The 21,330-nt window shown below is 38.0% G+C and overlaps 1 protein-coding gene across 1 annotated transcript in view; it reads right to left on the reverse strand.

Moving 5' to 3' along the window:
* The window catches only part of LOC136855108 (sodium channel protein para-like), a 189,692-nt gene that overhangs the window by 121,403 nt on the left and 46,959 nt on the right, over window positions 1–21,330 (reverse strand). Inside the window, 1 exon segment of the mRNA XM_067131940.1 lies at window positions 15,691–15,843. Coding sequence (XP_066988041.1) covers window positions 15,691–15,843 — 153 coding nt within the window.

Here is a 21,330-nt window from a genome sequence, read left to right on the forward strand (position 1 = left end):
TATATATATATATATATATATATATGACTCAGATCAGGACCAGAACCCGGTCTTTCAAATGAGAGGTCAGTGCGTTAGCAATTCACCCCAACGTAAGTCATATAAGAAGTACTCCGTACATGAAGTTTTCCAAGGCAGGCTCTCTCTTAACATACCCAAATTCCCCACCCCGCAGCGAGTCGTTTGTTAACATTTCACCCGAATTGCCCATTCACCGTGAATATGATAGAAATAAGGAACACATGAGAATACGTTTCACGGGAATGAATTTTTGGCTCACACATATAATATACTCAAGCTTAAATGTTTTCATAATCTTGCGCGTGTACACTACATACATACACACACACAAAACACATGGTGCAAGCTTGTACAACAATGTAACTTTATAAAAAACAAACATAAGTACTGTATGTAAAAATGTATGTGTAATAATAATAATAATAATAATAATAATAATAATAATAATAATAATAATAATAAAATAATAATAACTGTCATAGTAATAATCAGCTTTCTTTTGCATATAGTTAAATGATCAACAGTCCCCAATATTCTTTGCATATTGCTGAGTTAACAATAGAGGAACCTAATTCTTTGTATGTCACTGGATTATCATGATTGAGTTCAAAGTCACTTTGTATATCGCAGGCTTATCAACGGTACATCACTGGTGTTATCATCAAGGGTCCCAAGTCCTTTGAATTTCAATCGGTTGGTAAACTAAGGTTTTCTATACCTTTATCACTGGGTTAACAAAAAGAAGTTTACCAATACTTTACATAGCACTGGGTAGTCAATATACATTTTTTAATTAGTTGCTCGTCGGTGTTAAATCAATTGGGGGTTCCTATTCCTGTGCTAATTACACGTTACTAATGTGTAATTAACGTGGTACATAATTTAAATAACCAAGCGTTCACAGTCTTATGCATACCTCTGGTTATCAACAAAGAGGTTGTACTCTTTTGCATATCACTGGGCTTCTCAACAGTTCCAGGCCTTTTCATAATACTCAGTTATCAACAATGTGTGTCCAGTTCTTTGCATGTAACTGCGCTCTCAATATAAGGGGTCCGAAGTCTTTTGCATACAGCTGGTTTATAAACTGAGTATTCCTGTCTTCACTGTATGAATGAGTTTCATAACAGGAGTCCTACTCTTTGTTTTTTAAGAATTCAAAGCAATTTTGTATTTCTGGCTTATCAACAAAGGGTTCTTAAATCATTTTATAACAGTTACACCAAGAGCTTTTCAGTATTGTTCATATCATTAGGTTATGAAGATAGGTACCATTTTTTGACATACTACACTGTCGTCAGCAGAGGGTTTCAAGCTCTTACCTATTTCTGGGTTTTAACCAGAGAGATGTTGCACTCTGCATATCGATAGGCTATCAACATAGATTTTCTAGCTCTGCAAATACCATTATCAACACCTTCCCTGTTAATGGATCACAAAGAGAGGTTTCCAAGTGCTTTGCATACTACATGTTATCAACATGAAGTCCTGGAATAACTTTTACACTCGGTCAGCGGGTTACCAACACAGGTTTCTTGATCTTTTGCATATGCTGTGGTATCATAATATGGTTCTTAATCCTCTGTATATCACCAAATCGTTCCTAGGTGTCTGCATTTCCTTAAACACCGAAGGCCCCTTGTAAACTGCAAGCCACTGGGTTCTTAATTTTTGGTGTAACACTGACTCACCAAGAGAGGTTCCATTATATTTTCACGTCACAGTTATCAACATAGACTCTCTAACATTCTCTATATCTATGGGTGTTCAACAGTAGATTCCTAATTCTCTACATGTCACAGGATTTTGAACTCAGGTTCCAATTCCTTTGCCTTCAGTATGCTATATACAGAGAGTTCCCATTCCTTATTATCGTTTTTTGCTTATAACTTGGTTTTCATAAGCCAGTTCCTACTGCATTTCATATTTCAAGCTTATCACCAGAGGATTATCAATCCTTTGCATGTTACCGATCCATCCAGACGGCTCAGAGTTCCTACTCCTTTGCAGATCACTGAGGCTACCAACTAAGTGTTCTAAGTTCTTTGCATAAACATGGGTTACAACAGAAGGTTCCTGGTCCTTTTAATATCGAAAGTTAATCAAACAGAAGGCTCCCAATTTTCTCCATTTCAGTAGGTTATAACGCATGACTGCAAGTCCTTTGCATACAGCTAGGCTATAACAGAGGGTTCCCAGTTATAATTATATCACGGATTTATCATCAGAGGGCCCCAAATCTATAGCACGCGGTTGTGAGTTAAAATAAAGGGTTACTTATCCTTTCCATACTCCTGGACGGCAATACAAGTTCCTGATCTTTTATATATCACTGGGTTAATACAAGATTCTTAAATCCTTTTACATCACTGGCCAATACAAAAGTGGTTCATATTTCTTTATATACCACTGAGTCATGTCAAATAACTCCCAGTAATTTGGTTACCAACGCAATTTCCTGACCATTTCCATGTTATTATTTTCATCAAAGGGTTGTCCACTGCATACCACTGGGTTAAAATAGAAATGTCTCCATAATTTATAAGTCAGTGCTATCTTCAAGGTATTCGTAATCTACTGAAAGTCACCGAATTATCAAAAAGGCTTTCATGCCTTTTACAGATTGTTAGATAACACAAGACAGTTATGAATGCTTTCAGTATCACTTGGATTTTAACAGAGGGTTGCTAATACTTTGCATGACATCAGGTTTTTAATGAGTATAACAATCGCTTGCACATAACTGGGTATGGACACAGGGCTCTCTATTCTTTGTTTACCACTGAGTTACTAACAAGAAGTTCCAAATCCTTTGAATACAGCAGGGTTATCCACAGAATTTTCATAATTCTCTGCATATGATAATTAACAACCAAGTTCCTATTCTGTAGTACTGCAATGGGGTTCTTACCTTTTGCCTACCACAAGACAATCGACAGTGCTTACCAATGTCTTTGTATATCACTGGGTTATTTGTCTACAGTCGGTTACATCAGAGGTTCTTGAACCATTAATATATCACTGTTTCATCACAAAAAAGTCTGTAGTGCTCTGTCTATACCTGTTTCATCAACAGAGGGTTGTAAGTCATTTGCATAAAGTGTTAAAAAGGGGACTGCAAATCTTATCATGTCACCGATATATCAAGCGAAGGTTGCTAATCCCATAGAAGCTACAAGGTTGTCAGCGCGGCGTGGGGCTGTAGTCCTTACCATTTCACGGGGTTACTAAAAGAGGGTTTGTAGTTCCTAAACTATGCAGTGTTACGAGTTTACGGCAGTTTTCTCAACACTGCAAGACACCAACAGTGGAGGCTTCTAAATCTTCTTAGCTCACTGGACAACATTAGCGAGTTAGCATTGCTCTGAAATGGGGCTGGCTACTTTCTCTCACCCACATCCTTAATCTACGGATTGGCATATATACATCCCATATGCACAGTCATAGCATAAATTGTATAATAATGTAAACATTTTCATACTGTGTATCCTATGCACTCCCTATATATAACATGCACACTAAAGCTTTCCGCTATAGTTGGCTAGCTGTTAAGTGCCTACAGTTATAAAATGGGTCTGGATTTTAGTCCGGGAACTCTCGCTACTGAAGTGAGCGACCTACCCTCATTACTACATCACAGTGCCCCTATATATATATATATATATATATATATATATATATATATATATATATATATATATATATATATATATATATAATGTATGTATTTATGTATTTATATATATATATATATGTATATATAATATATATATATATATATATATATATAATCACATCCACAAACAATTCTAGTATACGTAAGATGTCAAAGATGACTGCACCAGAGAGAGAGAGAGAGAGAGAGAGAGAGAGAGAGAGAGAGAGAGAGAGAGAGAGAGAGAGAGAGAGACTTGCAGAGCCCTACCGAGGTAACAATAAGGAAGTTAGACCATCTGATAGACAGGCACATCAAAACAGAAGCAGTCAATTCAGTTTAAGAAACGGTAAACACCCATCCTTAAACATTGTCTCTCTCTACAATATATGATTAAGGAGCGATGTGACCCCCCTCCCCAAACTAGGGTAGATGGGGGAGCTTCTTAAGTAAAGAAGGAAGAGGGGAAGGGAAGAGGGGGGGGGGGCGTTTCCCCAACCCCAACTCTGGCCCACACAGAACACAAGTCGAGAGGGTCCCATGGATCCAACTGTGGTGGCCTCCTCCCCCCCTCCTCCTTCCCCCACCAATCCACCAGACCCCCGGCCCCAAGCCACTCCCTCCCACAACCATCACCACCACCCGCCCCATCCCCACGCAGTTTCAGCGGCAAACGATCAATAGGCGGGAAGGTCAAGTCGCTGGCAAGTACGCACGTACGGACATACGGACACACACGCACACACATGCATGATTTTTTTTAACACGTACAATCAAATGCTGCGTGTGTCTACGTGTGTGTGTCTGTGTAGTTTCAAAAGTACATTCGAACCGGTTTTGTGCGTCGTTTGACATTCAAGAGAGATGGCACCAAGCTGTGTCATTTTACAAGTACACTGACAGACCATGCCATGTTACACACGTGCATTCGAATCATCAGTTTTACACGTACAGTACGCTACCCTGACTTTTTACAACTACGACGATGTATTTTCTAATTTTACAAGCATACCTCAAAGACATTACGTGTTCTTTTACACGCGCGCTTTAATACATTGTGCCATTAGAGTTAAAATCAATACACTGCAATTTCACAAGGACATTCAAAACATGTAAGCTAAAATGCCTTGTGTAATTTTACAAGCACATTCGGATATGTTATATCCTTTTACTTATCCACTCAGGTACAGTGTGTTATTTTACACAAGCACTTGAACACGTTTTGCACTACATGTGGCAGGTATACAAACAGACACTTGAATGTTTTTTACAATCAATTATGCCTAGGATAAAAAATTCACCTATATACACCGTATTATTATTATTATTATTATTAATGCAACTAACGTTTACCTAAAATAACGTTTATTATTAATAATGCAACTAACGTTTACCCCTCAATAACTTAAGACTTTACTATGTCATTTTAAAATCCAGACTATAAACAAATCGCTATATCACGAAGACAGTGTTGGACGAAAGTTATGCATTTCCCAGCGTCCTACGGTTTGTTTAGCTGGTTGTAGACAATATAATTAAAAACTTATCTACGGATGTCAACAGATTTTTCTATGGTCAAGGAAAAGGAAGAATCAATAGGATTTTCAGATGAATCCGGATCTTGATACCGATTCAGGATTTCATCTTTCTGTTCTGATTCTGCTTTGGGACGTCACGTACATTCTTGGATAAACCTAAGGGAATCACTAAAACAGACGAATAAATGGTAAGTGCGCAATTGAAGTGAAAGGAAGAGCACAATAAAAAAAGGACAAGAAGACGAAGGGTAAAAATATAAGTTCAAATACCAACGAATTTGAACTTTTCGCCGATACCCACGCTGTTCCCGACCAGCAACGCCGACTTCGATTTTAGATATGATGAACTATAAGTGAAGAAGTTAAAGCTTTCTTTGGGAACCTGATTGTGTGTCTTGGTTTTCTTGTGTAAGCCGAATAATAAATATTATTCTCCTGGGAACGCACGTACGTATTTTTTCTTTGAGAACCCAAGCATTTATTTATTTATTTTTTTTTTTCGTAGAAACCCAGGAATATTTTTTCGCCTGAAGGAAGGGGGCTGGAGCCTGCATAAGTATTTTTTGGTAACTCAAATACATATCTATTTCCTCTGAATCAAAATAACTGTTTTCATTACGTAACCCGAAATATAATTAGTTTCTTGCAAACCTGAAATTCCAAGTCGTGTAACCTAAACAGTAGGCGTTCTGCCTTGGGAAAACCAAACTTTGCGGATTCTTTCTTGGGTAAACCGATTCACAAACATACTTTCTTGGTTAAACCTATTCCTAAACATTCTTTATTGGGTAAACCGATTCCTAAACATTCATTCTTTGGTAAACGATTCCTAAACAATCCTTCTTGGATAAACCAATTCCACAACATTCTTTCTTGGTTAAACCGATTCCTAAACCATATTTCTTGGGTAAACCGATTCCAAAACATTCTTTCTTGTGCAAACCAATCCCTAAACATTCTTTCTTGGGTAAACCGATTCCGAAACATTCTTTCTTGGTAAACCGATTCCAAAACATTCTTTCTTGGGTAAACCGATTCCGAAACATTCTTTCTTGGTAAACCGATTCCAAAACATTCTTTCTTGGGAAAACCGATTCCTAAACATTCTTTCTTGGTTAAACCGATTCCAAAACATTCTTTCTTGGTAAACCGATCCCAAAACATTCTTTCTTGAGTAAACCAATTCCTAAAAATTCTTTCTTGGTTAAATCGATTCCTAAACATTCATTCTTGGGTAAACCGATTCCAAAACATTCTTTGTTGGGTAAACCGATTCCTAAAAATTCTTCTTGGTTAAACCGATTCCTAAACATTCTTGGGTAAACCGATTCCTAAACATTCTCTCTTATGTTAACCAATTCCTAAACATTCTTTCTTGGGTAAACCGACTCCAAAACATTCTTTGTTGGGTAAACCGATTCCTAAACAATCTTTCTTGGGTAAACCGATTCAAAAACATTCTTGGATAAACCAATTCCTAAACATTCTTTCTTGGGTAAACCGATTCCAAAACATTCTTTCTTGGGTAAACCGATTCCTAAACATTCTTTCTTGGGTAAACTGATTCCAAAACATTCTTTCTTGGTTAAACCGAATTTTTACTTGGGTAATTCGTACAGTAAAAGCTCTTTATCTATAAAAATGAAATGCAAATATATCTTTTTAGGAAAACCAAATAGAACTGCAAGTATCACTTGAGAAATCGGAATGTCAGGCACTTTCTATGAGGTAACAACTGCATTCTCTGTTGGAAATGGAATTAAAACTGTTTTTTCTTTACTCTATAGAATTCGAAATTATCATTAGTTCTTTTTTGTGCCCTATCAGGAAATTGATATTATGGACCCCTTTCTTGGGTAATCAGAGTTATTAGCATTATTCTTAGGAAATCCGGATTATAAGCAGACTTTTCTTTCTTGGGAAACCTGAATTATAAGAATTTTTTCTTGGGCAATCCGAATTATGAGTAAGCCATTCTTTCTTGGGAAAACCAAATTATACAACTTGTTTTTGGGGAAACCCAACATGTTGGCATGACTTTCCCTGGAAGCCTGAAATATAATCACTAGGTTTTTGGGAAACCCGGATTATAATCACTAGACTTTTGGGAAACCCGGATTATAATCACTAGGCTTTTGGCAAACCCGGATTATAATCACAACTTTTGGGAACACAGATTATAATCACTAGACTTTTGGGAAACCGGCATTATAGGTATTATAATCACTAGGCTTTTGGGAAACCCAGATTATAATCACTAGAGTTTTCGGAAACCCGAATTATAATCACTAGGTTTTTGGAAAACCCGAAATATAATCACTAGGTTTTTGGGAAACCCGAAATATAGTCACTAAATGTTGGGAAACCCGGATCACAATCACTAGGCTTTTGGGAAACCCGGATTATAATCACTAGAATTTTGGGAAACCCGATTTATAAGTATTCTTTCTCCGACACAAAAGGTAAAAGAACCAGGGCCGTTTTAAGTAGGTCAACTTACCTAAGTAGATCTAGAGAAGAGGACAGCTTTTTCGACGGGGACAGGAATAAGTCTTTCGTGAATAATGGAGGAGACACAGAAAGTCAAACCCCAATTTAGAATCTGACTCTCTCTCTCTCTCTCTCTCTCTCTCTCTCTCTCAATACAAATTCAGAAGGCATCTGACTCACTCTATTCGTGCTCTAATGGAAATCCCTCGTTCCCAACAAATATTTTGAGCAAAAGAATTGAGTAATGGAAACACTAAAATATTTGCTATGCATGTATTTATGTATGTATGTCTATCAGTTATACGCACATTTTATATATGCATATACATACAACCATACATACATACATACACATGCATATGTAATGTAAATATGCAAAATTCAGGCAACATACATGCGTTTATATGTGCGTACACAATCACTCCTCATGGAACTTTATAAATGCACATGGCATTCATGTATGATAATATCACAACTGGTCTATAATAAAGAACAGGATATGCGATTAACAATTTATTTTCCTAACCGTCTCGTTATATTTTGTATTCTTGACTTTATAAGTTAATATGCTTCTAATTCATTAAAAAATGTACACATTTTTCCGATTATCATTATTATTATTAATAATATCAATATTAAAAATATTAAAAAAGACTGTCAATAAAAGAACGATATCAGAAATCCTGCTGAAATGGGCACCGAAAAAATGCCTTTCAAGAAAACATCACTGAAAAACCATTCAACGTATATGACAAAAAAAAAAAAAAAAAAAAAAAAAAAAAAGGAAGATCTTGCATTGAGAAAGGCCATGACTGCGCTCCTACCCGTCAGTCAGGCCTCTCGACGTAAGGATCCGCAAGGACGTCGTTACGAGAGCGGAAGAAAACAAAATCAATTCCTGGCAGTCCCCTGCGGAGTAGCGGGAACTTCCCCAAAACCATGGCGTGTCCTCCGGCGGATCGATGAGATCAATGGTGGGCCAATTGTCGGCCGAGTATATACCAGGAAGAAGATTTTCAGGCTCAATTCGGAATAACAATATCACAGAGAGAGAGAGAGAGAGAGAGAGAGAGAGAGATGCCTAAATCCGTCTGTATATGTTCGAATAAAAATCCAGCTATTAAGTCTACACAAACCCACACACAATGATTCCAAAGAAATCTATAACAAGAGAGAGAGAGAGAGAGAGAGAGAGAGAGAGAGAGAGAGAGAGAGAGAGAGAGAGAGAGAGAGACCGTCCGAATATCCTCACACAAAATCTCTACAGAGCAGCGGGAAAAACCTAAAAGAGCCGAAGACGAAACCGGCATATTCCTAAATTACAACCCTCCGCTAACAACAATCTTTTTCTTCCTCGTAGTACCTGGAAGGGGAGTGGAGAGGGTCTGTGTAGGGGGGTGGGGGTGGGGTGGGAGGTAGTAGTCAAGGGGGAAATGAATTTAAAACACAGACAGGGCGAGGAAATATAATGCTGGACCCAATACAATATTCCTCCATAACACTGACCTACTTCTGACGAATCTCTCTCTCTCTCTCTCTCTCTCTCTCTCTCTCTTGGTGCAGTTATTTTTCATTTAAGTTATCTTTCTCTTGCTATTATATTACAAAGTCTTAATAATCAATGATCTTTTCTATCCATCTACCTAACAAATCATCTGTGCTTACACATTAAATCACACGTATATATTACGAACTGAACTCTCGTTGACAACCCAAACGCCTCAATGACACCACAGTAGTTTTCCTGTGACACCATAAAAACCTGACAGGATGTAAGTAGCACTGGTAGGAGAAGGGTAGTATGCGTTTAGATAAAGGGAGAGGATGTGTGGGTCAAGTGCTGATCATGAAACGTTATGTCCACAGTAAAGAGCGAAAAAAAAAGTTCGTATACGCATGACATACGGACACAGAAAAAGTTCATCACAGTAAGGATTATAGAGGCAATGTGGACGGTGCTAGGACCGCAAGGTATGAGATATTTACGTTAAGAATGGCAAAATGATACCTTTTTTTTAATGGAAGAGAAGTGTATAGACGGAGAGTGACTAGTTTGGTGCGGGAGTGGGTCTAACACAAGGGCAGCAGGCTATGATCAAAGTTGTAAGAAAAGAAAATGGGTGGTGAATGAAGTGTGGAACGGCTGATGTTTACAGAGGATACAGTACTGATGGAGGAGAGTTACAAGGAAATGAAGAAGCTTGTCAATGGACACGAAAGATGTTGCAGGAAAACCAGAAGACAAACATGAGCTAGACTGAGGTTATAAGGATAAACGAAACCCAGGATGAAAGAACAATGAAAATTGAGATATATATATATATATACAGTATATGTATATATATATATATATATATATATATATATATATATATATATATATATATATATATAATGTATGTGTGTGTATTAAAGCCGATTAGATGGAACTTGAAGGACTACACAAATCAACTTGGAAGTAATCTAAAAGAGAGAGAGAGAGAGAGAGAGAGAGAGAGAGAGAGAGAGAGAGAGAGAGAGAGAGAGAGAGAGAGAGATTTCATAAACAATGTTTCAATTTCAAAACGAACGCATCCCCGTGAAAAGAAGCTGTAAATGCAAATAAAATAAAACTAAAATTGATAAGAGGAAAATATTTCACAAAGGGAAAAACTCCTAAGCAACTAAACCCCTTATCTTTCCACTCCTTCTAAACCTCATCCAAAACCCTCTTTTCCTAATTCCTAAACAGCAGCGACGTCCTTCCATCACTGAAGAGCAGGAGTTCTCTGCGGTGAGTCTGCTGGTTATATATATATATATATATATATATATATATATATATATATATATATATATATATATATATATATATATATATATATACACATACACACACACACACACACACACATATATATGACTTCAAGGTGACTGGTAGCATTCTCACCTAAAAAGAAAGAGGACCAACGTTCGAGTCCTGGGCAAGGAAGGGTGGTAGACAACCTCGATTAAAAAAAAAAAAAAAACGACGTGCACCAATGTGCCTCGGGATACCTCAACCAGTTAACTAAATACCTGAAGCTGGTCAACTGTGGTGGGTAATATCCAGGATGAAAAAAAAGGGGCACGGATGAACTCCAGAGGCCAGGTCACAGGAGGGGGACTGTGATATGGATTGAGAACAAACTCTACCAGTTCTCTCTAATGGACAAAGGTACTGGGAGGCTGATGATATAATTTCTACACCTATGGTTACTTGAAAGGGTCAAGGCTATATTTTCCGTTCCTCGCTGGTCTTTTATTATCAGGTTTATAGCAACCTGTTGTGGGCAACCACATCCGACTATCAACCACGTATATAATTCACTGGTTGGGTCACCTGACGCTCAGTGGGCTTCAAAGGACCCTACCCAAATTAATCCAGTTCGGTTGAGATTCGAACCCGTTTCTTCTGAATGGTGAAACAAGCTTCATAACCCCATTTCATACATATTACACTTACTGCAGGGACCAGAAAAAAATGACTGGGCTTCAGGAAAAATGACAGGACATAACCCCAGAAGAACAGATAGGAATCTTGAAAAAACCAAAGCCAAGAGTGAATGAGAAACATCGGCGCGAAATGGATTTTGATAACCACAAAACCAAGCAATACTCGAGTTCCTCATCTCCACGGAACATAACTGGGACATAACAGCCTAATGGGCATTACGCTGCCCCATTAAAAGTGGAGAGAGAGAGAGAGAGAGAGAGAGAGAGAGAGAGAGAGAGAGAGAGAGAGAGAGAGAGAGTTAAACCGGGCTGGCAGATACGTGTCCGCTATCACAATGGCAATCTCTTCTGCCCACTGACCAGAATAATGACGGGTCCATTAAGTGTGTCTCTCAGAATGCAGCTTTTTCTCTCTCCATCTTTCCCTCCAACTCTCTCTCTCTCTAAATTGACTTCTATTTTTATTACTCATTTCTCATACTCCATCATTTTGGATCGTCGCCCCCCTCTTCTCTCTCTCTCTCTCTCATTATATCTTTCTCGCCAGCCGATCTCGTTTTACTGACGATCAGAGAGAACGCTCTGAGATTCTAACTGTATCCATAGATTAGAATAAAACAGTTTCAAAGACTACCCATACCGTCATCACTGAGAGAGAGAGAGAGAGAGAGAGAGAGAGAGAGAGAGAGAGAGAGAGAGAGAGAGAGAGAGAGAGAGAGAAATAAGAAGAATCACACAGCAGAAAGAGAGAAGGCAACATATAAATGTAAAAGGTACTCAAAGAAAATATCCAACGCACGAGGAAATGTCTTGAGAAAAATACCAACACAGAAATTACATAAAAGGAGTTAAAAAAAACATTACTTCACCATAACCGTTACGTAACACACAAAGCCACAATAAACTGCAGGTATCATTACTCAGAAATGAAAAAATCTCAAAGATTAAAGAATTAAATGAGGGCCGCAAAGAATAAAGATTTAAATCACAACCATACCAATTTACGGCAGGTCAAGAGAGAATGCTCTCTCTCTCCAAAGGCCCTCGAAAGGATTAGGCCTATAAAATGACAAAGGGAGAGAGAGAGAAAGAGAGAGAGAGAGAGAGAATTAAGCTCTTCAGACTAAACTTGACCAATCGATACTGATGATGTCTAACAACAGGATATTGACAAACAATGCTTTGTCATATAATGCAACACCATTGTTTAATCGTTACTATTGTTGTCATCATCTTGATCATCATCATAACTGAAAGCGTTATTACTGTCGTTATACAAAACTCATGACGCTGAAAGTAACCATTATTGCTATCAGTAAATAATTACCAGTATTTTCATTATCGTCTATTATAGCGTTCCGCAACCGCACAAATTTCAAATAACAGGTTTAATACAAATGGGAAATGATAAGGGAATATTCAAGTTGGGTGATGACATCAACGCCAGCCATGGCCACTTCCCTCTACTGGGAAGCCAATAAAGATGCATTCGAGTAACTAAGATGGCTTCCTATATAAGAATTCAAGATGGCAGACCGCAGTCCGAAATCGTTAGGACAGAAAACTCAGTGATGGTTATCGAGGTATAAAACTGAAATTCTTCGAATACTACATAACCTTCCAAGCCCGACAGAGGTGACAAAATATTATTTTATCCCGGACAGTTGTGACAAAATATATTACAAGAAGGCCGTCAGCGACAAATCTTCCCCAGATGGCTAACTGAAACAAAATGTTCTCAGAGATCCCTGAGTGGAGAAAATATTAGAGACAGAATCAATCACTCTGCACACCCAATGACACTTCTCACATTAGATCAAGATGTCAGACTGGTACAAGAACATTTCAATACACCAGTCTCTTGAAGGACGTAAGGTTTAAAATCTGAGTTGGGAAAGCATAAGCAAGAAGATAGTTCTAGAATTTGGCAGTGGGTAGCAACAAAAAGTCGCACGGGAAATTTTCTCCAGAACATTTCAAGATGGCGATAAGTGGCCATTTTCCCCTTCTCAAAAATAACCAGCAGGGTGAAGGCTGATACAGAATAAGGGGGCTTTATGCCAGCTCGGTTCCTTGCACAATGTCAGGAGTAAGTGAAGGTAAGATGTTGAAGTGAATAAGATGCCTGGTGTAGCCCTCTTGACTTGGACCTAACACAAAAGAATGTTTCTGTTATTGCTTTAAGTCTACATCTTTTAGCATTGCGGTTGTATAATACTGGTTTCTTGTTGCACGGCGAAACACATGAAAAACATTTTAGCAGTTTTGTTTGCGCAAACTAACAAAACACTCCCGTAATCAACGCCGCCAGGAGCCCTGGTGACTCTTCTTAATACTCTCCAAAGACACTGAACAAGAAATAAGCAAACGCGAGCAAATAAATGTTTATTTGTTCTTCCTTTTGTCGCGCCCCTTTGCCTGCCTTGCTGATTGGCTATCCCTCCAACTTAAGCTTCTTCAACAGTCACATCTGAGCGTCGTTTGAAGACGGAATAAACACAGATATATAAAAAAACTCCTCACTTGAATCAGCACCTCCACCTCCAACCCCACCTCCACCTCCATCTCCACCATCGCCTCCTTCTCCTCCTCCTCCGCTTCCCCGACCACTTCCACTTGTCTCACACCCTCGAGAGCCGCTGCTGGTCCTCCAGACGCCGTCTATCGGAACGATCAGGTGTCAACAACTCATTCCCTCCACCGCTGTCACTTGAACGGGCGAGGAGTGGGGGTGGGGGGAGTCAGTGAGGCTCTCTTGTCTGCAGGAAGGACCACCGTGGTCATAATGGTGTGTGTTTCTTAAAGGAGCCCTTTACACGGAAAAAGAGCATCTCCATTGTGTGTTTCCATCGCTTATTGTTTGAAGAGTGGGGGAGTTAGTTGGCCGGGAGAGGGGGTGGGGGAGGGAGGTGAGCTCAGGGCTGGAGAAGAGGCTCTTGTATGGGAGTTGTACAAAGTATGTAAATAATGCCTATGCGTGACTGAGGTTGTTTAGAATTAATAATAAATACCCGTTCTCCATCTAGACTGTAACCCACCACAGCTCATTTCCAAGGACATGAATCCCTCCTTAGATCAACGAAAGCACAAGTTTACAGCCTGTATCGGCCTCCTTCTGTCAGGAGTTGAACCCGGCCCTGCTCGCTTGTGAGGCGAGTTTTAACCACTGGACCACGGTGTTTGTTAGGGATGAGAAAAAAAAATCGAATGAAAGGGAGCGAAAAAAAATTCCCTTCCTGATATGTCAACACATCTATGATATTAAAGAAAACATCGACAGTGATATTTCTGTCTTGAAAGTTAATTTTAAACAGTCTACAACATCAAAAATAAAGCACACAGACTACAAAGCTTTGAGAAAATTAATCATAATACACGCATTAGCCGTAAAGAAAACAGACTAGGGTCATTTTCAGCCTTGCAAATCCCAGCAAGAATGACAATCTCTAACAAAAATTTTAAGTTACAAAACGTAATTTTATAAAAGACTTGTCATTTAGTCAGTTTCTCCCATCAACGTGGTTCCAAAAAAAGTCCCCTCCCTTAAAACAACAACCCTAACTGAACCCATCCCAGAGTATCGAGGCCCCCGAGATTCATCGGCCTCCAGCAGCGAAGTGAGCAGCTCCCCCGACAACACTGCAGCTTTAACTAAAATAAATCCATTTTTCATTCATCAACAGGGTTCCAGAAAATCCAAACACCTTTGGCAGTAAATTAGGACTCTATCCCTCACTCCCAAAAGAATAAAACAACGCCTCCCTCGTCCAAAAGGTCTGAGGAAAGTCCTAAGCCTCTGATAATAAAATAGCACGTTTCCCCCTATCATTAACCGCTTTCTCTACGCTCGTTCCCTCATCAACAGGAGCCCATTAGGTCCTTAAAGCACTGGTATTGAATTACTTCCCTCCCTCCCTCCCGCGGACGTCAAGTACAACAAAACAGTTCTCGTCAACAAGGCTCCACAAAATGCCATCAACACGACCCTAGATGATCTCAAACATGGTTCCATAAACTCTCTTCAGTGTAACTCCAGATAATCTCTTCAACATAGTTCCAAAAGCTTTTCAATATGGTTCCAGAAAATCTCTTCAAATACCTACAATAAATCTCAAAAAGCTCCAGAAAGTCTTCAACACGACTCCAGATAATCCCCAACTTGGTTCCACAAACGCTCTTCAACATAGCTCCAGATCATCTGTTCAACATGGCTCCGGAAAACCTTTTCGATATATCTCCAGAAAATCTCTTCAAATAATCAACAGGACCCCAAGTAATCTCCAACACGGTTCCAAAAAATATCTTCAACATGGCCCCTGATACCTAATAATCTCTTCAACACAGCTCCAGAAAACATTTTAAATATATTGCTCCAGTAAATCTACTCGACATGGCTCCAGATAATCTCTTCAACACGGATTCAGAAAATGTCTTCAACATGGCTCCAAAAGTCTTAAAACACGCAAGGTAAAAACAGAAGACAACGAAGAAGAAAAGATAACTTCGGCTTACCTTTTGGTTGTGATAGAACGGGTCGATGTCCTCGAGGGGGGTACCGACCAGATCTTCGGGGAACTGGCTTTGAAGGCGATTGGGGAGCGGAAGGCCCTGCTCCAGGTTGGGGTCCGCTTGCGGTCCCTCATCGTCGTCGTCATCATAGACAGGCTGTTATGTGGAGTGAGGAAGAAGAAGATGGCCAGAGCCAGAGATTAGTTCTGCTGATCTCAGGCTGAGATAACCTCAGTTCATCTCCGCTTTATTTGTGCTATATTTTTTTTTCTGTGCTATCTAAATTCTTTTACGGCCTAGGACTGTACCTATCTCCTAGTTATTAAGCCTAGGCCTCTACCCAGCTGATTCCTATGAATGAATCTCCTAATTCATAAGCACTTTTAATTTTTATAAAGAGTCAATCTAAAATGGCCCTCTGTACCTATTCATCCCTGATCTACACGAGACATTTTATAAATATACTTTAAAAGTCATTACACCTAAATTAATTATCTTTAAATAAGTTATAACAACTTTATAAGTGATTATTAAATATAGATATTTAAACTCAGAGAAAATTCTATTAACACTGAAACAAATCCTAACTCATCCTAGCACTTTAAAATGAGCATTAATCAAATTGTATTTATCTTTGCACTTTCATTATCAAAAACTATTGAAAACTATGACAATACCTTTCGTTTTCTCAGAGATTTGAAACTGGAAGAAATAAAACAGTAATAAACAGGAAAATACTAAAGCAAGACCATTCTATCTTATGCATCTCATTCTTAATAATAATTACATACATCCTTCAGTTTCTTATAATCACCAAAGGCGTTCCAACTGATCAGCTATTACTTACAAGAAAATAGTTATTTCATCGCCACTTCTTCAAAATTACATAACAGACTTTTGCAAAGGCTACCACAATACCTATCACTCTTTCTCAGAACAACGCTCTCTCTCTCTCTCTCAATAACCTATTGGCTTAATGAATCTGGTTGACTGTCCAGTTACTAATATTTTAGGCAATTTTAAATTTAATTGGGGTAAACAACAATATATGCTCAATATATGTAAAATGAACTTTCATAGCAAAAACCAACGATCACATAAATCATAAAAGATTTCTCTCTCTCAAAGAGACTGATTAAAGTCCTGTTTATGGGTAAGTGTAGTCCCACAGTCGTGGCTACTTATCTGAACAGGATATATAAAAGATGACACACGAGGGCGTTGGGGATCTCTGAGCTGGAAAACGCAATGCCCTCGTCTACCTTTTGTATTTTGCTACTGTTTCTGCTGCTTTTCTTGCAAGTGACGATGCTACCTATACTGTGGACGATTTTAGTACAGCGGAGGATGTCACTTTTTTCATTATTTGTTGTTTCTGGTTCCTTCAGGAAGTCCCATCTCCACTGACGATGGTGCTCTGGATCCCGTTTTCTTTATGTTCTTCATTTCTGTAGATGACACTTTTAACCGTACTGTAGCGGGAAGTTCCCACATCATTGGCTACTTTTTTTGATACACTCGAAGATACTGCCCCGTGCTTGCTGCTACTAAACCCTCTTTAACTATAGCTTTTAAATTAATTATCTTTTAATTATTGCGAATCCTTATCCTTCCTGTTTGCAAAATGATCATCCTGTATGCTTCCGGTTTCAGCTATTTGATGTCTAGTAAAACCTATTCTCTCTCTCTCAGACAAGCACACACATCTACACATTCACACCAGATTCTTATACTTGAAAGAGCTATTGTTTAACCATTCGCTTAGTTTTGAACATTTAATAATAATAATAATAATAATAATAATAATAATAATAATAATAATAATAATAATAATAATAATAAAAAATAATAATAATGAGTTCAAATCTCTGAGAACATAACTCTGCTACGGTGTACTTAATACATTAAAGTGTAGTCTGTCTTATTTAGATTTTAATTTAAAAAGATATCAAATGTAAATACAAACAAAAATGCCATACTATTTTCAAGAATACCTGATAATTCCAGTGATGAACTGGCGTCAGAATCTACACAGAAATGCTGGAATTTTTATCACACTCAATAAATTCTAAGAGCAGTCTATTATTTACCAATATTTTCTGGATCTAAATACTTATCTAACATATATATATATATATATATATATATATATATATATATATATATATATATATATATATATATATATATGCAAACTATTCATTTTCACTACCATCACTCCGAAATGCTCCTAACATCTACTCTAAAATATATATGCAGCACCAGAGCTCCACTATTTCTGTACAGTGGTTGACTATTATCTCTAAGAGAACTACCTACTATTTTGCGCTAAATGACAACTAGCCCGGGGAGGTAGTCGCAAAAAAAAAAAATAAATATGAACAAAAAGTCTAACCTAACTATTTGTTTCTAAAAATATGCCCGGGTTGATTATATGCTTGATCATGTCTAATACATGACGGTCTCAATTTTCATCCAAGACTTTCACTTAATTCTAATTTCTGTCTAAAGATCAGTTTCAAAGATATATGTCTTTTGAGGGACGTGTCCCCCCGAGTGGTGGTGGGGCGGCAGGCTCAAGCAGACAGACGTCCCAGAAACAGAAACATTTATCTTTGATGATGAAAATCTACGGAGACTGGCAACCGAGGTCACATAGTTTCCATGTACCTCCAGATAAAACAACTATAGTATGAATGACTTGAGGGTGTATGTGTGTGTGTGTCGAGATGTGTCCTTTTGTATCTTCGCATTTCGTCTACTCACTACCACGGGCAGCGCAGCCACAAATCGTGTCAAAGAAACCCATCCTCGTGAAGTGTAATGCCCAGGTCATGCCAAGACCTGGGGCACGTCATCATGATATGATCTCTTTTGAATGTTTTACGAATGACGTGGATATTATTTACATACTAAAGCGAATCACAAACAAACGAGTGAGAGAATCACTCGAGCAAGAGACCAGTTTTCACGAAAATGGCAATTTCTTCCAGAAAACTTTTTTTGTTTTTCAGTACACATGTGTATGTGTGTGTGTGTGTTAGTGTGTGTATTTGCACCAAAGCAACGCCAAGACTTACCATAAGCCTGTCAAGGAGGTCTTGGGTAATGTCTCAATTTTTTTCCTTGTGTGTAAGTGTAGGAGTAAAATGCAACCAGTCACTGAAACACGCCTCCGACTGATGAAGGAGGGCGTGGAAGTATGGGCGTGGATGGGCGTGAATGGGCTGTTTGGACGGGTGGCGTGGTTTTGGGGAAGAGGGAAGTGATTTTGGTTAAACTGGAGTAATCGACCCTCTCCTGATTTTGGTCATTTGCATGTTCAGATGTTTGTTAAGTGTAAAAGTTAATTGCATATTGAATTACCAGGCGTTAATTTACCCAAAGTTGTGTAGTATGAAATATCTAAAATTTATTTATGCATGTTATGTATGTATGCATGTATGTATGTATGTATGTAAGTATACAAATCAGCGTCGTTTACTCAGCTTGACCTGCGATGAAGGAAGCATAGAAGATGTGATGAAACATTTTCGAATGAGATGGCGTGTCCAGTTTTAGAAAAAAAATGGGCATGCTCGATTTATCAAACAAGAAACATTTAAGATGAGAATATATTATGTGTATCACGATCGTTTTGGTGTGTGTGTGTGTGTGTGAATAAAATGAACCGACAAACGAAGACGTTAGACCAACAGATCCATGAAATGATTTGGCTTTGTTATGAGTGAAAAATAAACGTGGTTCTTGAAAACTACTTTTTCCTATGTCCTCATTAGTCAGAATCACCTTGTGATTACCTTTGTAATTTATCTCTCGACGAGCTGCATCAATCAGTTTATTTTTTCAAGCACATACCTGCCTATGGTAAGTTCAGCAACATAACTACTTCTTGAAATTCCAAATTTGATTTGAGATTGCTCAATAACACTGCCACAGCAGTTTCAATCCTACCTGCTCTGCATTTGACACATATAGAAATATACTAAAATAGGAAGTCTCTTCTTAAGAACTGAAGACTTCGCCGACAAAATATTTCTTAGGTTGTTTTCCTATTCGCTTTTCAACACATTATTGCACTTGTTCAGTGTAATAAAAATTGCCACGTTTTATCTGTGTCTGAATGAAAATAGCAGATTAATTCTCAATGCTGTGCTGATAACCGCGTTTTGTTTGGGTTTAAATTTTGAGTATAAAAATTCAAATACGTATCCTTTACTTCATACGCATTTTCAAAACCAATTTGTTTTCTCAATATAAAAACCAAATCGTCAATAATATCCTTAATGTATTCAATATACGTGTATCTGCAAAAATCATTTGTATTTCATAGGAGCAACGGCACGTCATTAATAACCTGGATTTAATTATTTGCAGTTCTAAATCAAATGTTCACTACTTAGGATCAACAGGTTCTTGAATCGATAATAAACAAACGGATATTCTAGGAAGACGAGTTACAAAACTTTCTGATAATTGGTGGATAGTATTCTATTGGCCTCCGTTTTCGTTTTTGGATTCCGCAATAAAGCACAGCCCCTTAATTTCATTCTCAAATATCTATAAATCAGTCAAAGTGATTAAAAATGCAAAAAACCTCAAACTTTATTCACAAACAACAAACGTCATTCACCTGAACACTCACAAATACAAAAAACAAAGACAATATTTCAGAATGAAAAAAGATGCTTTTATACTGTGCTGTGTGAATATTTGCTCATGCGCATTAGTAAACCTTAATTTTGCCAATAGACAAAAACTTTGGAGTGAATATCCAAATCACCAGTGAAGGGTTCAAAACTATTAACTGTCTGTTTTCTAAAACTTTAGCGCAATACACGAGTCAGGAAAATCTCGTGTTTAAACTTAACTATCAAAAGTCGTCACAAGAATTGATTCTTAAATTTTGACATAGATAAGAGATTCAATCTTTGCAGAAAAAAAATCCAACTTTTAAAACTGGAAAACACTGCACAAAAGAGAATACAAAATTCCTTCACTTTCATGAAAATCTAAAAATTTTGTAACATGATACCGACAAATGTATGCTGTAGTGACAAAAATCTTTGCAAACTTTTTTTCTTATTTGTATTTTACAGCTGATTATGTAATCGTGCATGAGATTAAATACGAGTCACACGAGTGTGGAGACCTATGCGTTTGTTTAATCATAAGTATGTAGGCAATTGTATGTATATCTGTGAGCCAGCGTGTGCTTGTATATACATAATCAAGGATATGTACAAGAATCATGAACAGGAAATCCTGAATCTTTATGGACAAGCAGATCGGTGAAGACGTGATGAGGAGTCAAAATTTGAAACAAGGTGACCAAGTGGTTATGGGGTGAGGAGAGTTAGAAAAAATATCATATAGGAGGCGTTCTCTGCTCTACGGGTGTGTGATAGTTCTCAGTAAAAATGAGTTTCTATTAAATCAACCGTGGCTTGCGCTATCTTCTAAGGGAAGTGTATTCATTGTGAGTGTTGAAAGGGGGGTGGGGGTGAAACTGGGGGCCAGGAGACGCTGGGGGAACAGCCCTCAAGACACAAGGACTTAGAACACAGCCATAGAACACTGCATTCTGGGTAGAGCCATGGAATTATTTTTACTTTACGAATATTTTTCGGCTGTGTCTATTAA

This window comes from Macrobrachium rosenbergii, chromosome 30, assembly GCF_040412425.1.
Source record: "Macrobrachium rosenbergii isolate ZJJX-2024 chromosome 30, ASM4041242v1, whole genome shotgun sequence".
In the NCBI taxonomy this organism is placed as follows: Eukaryota; Metazoa; Arthropoda; class Malacostraca; order Decapoda; family Palaemonidae; genus Macrobrachium; species Macrobrachium rosenbergii.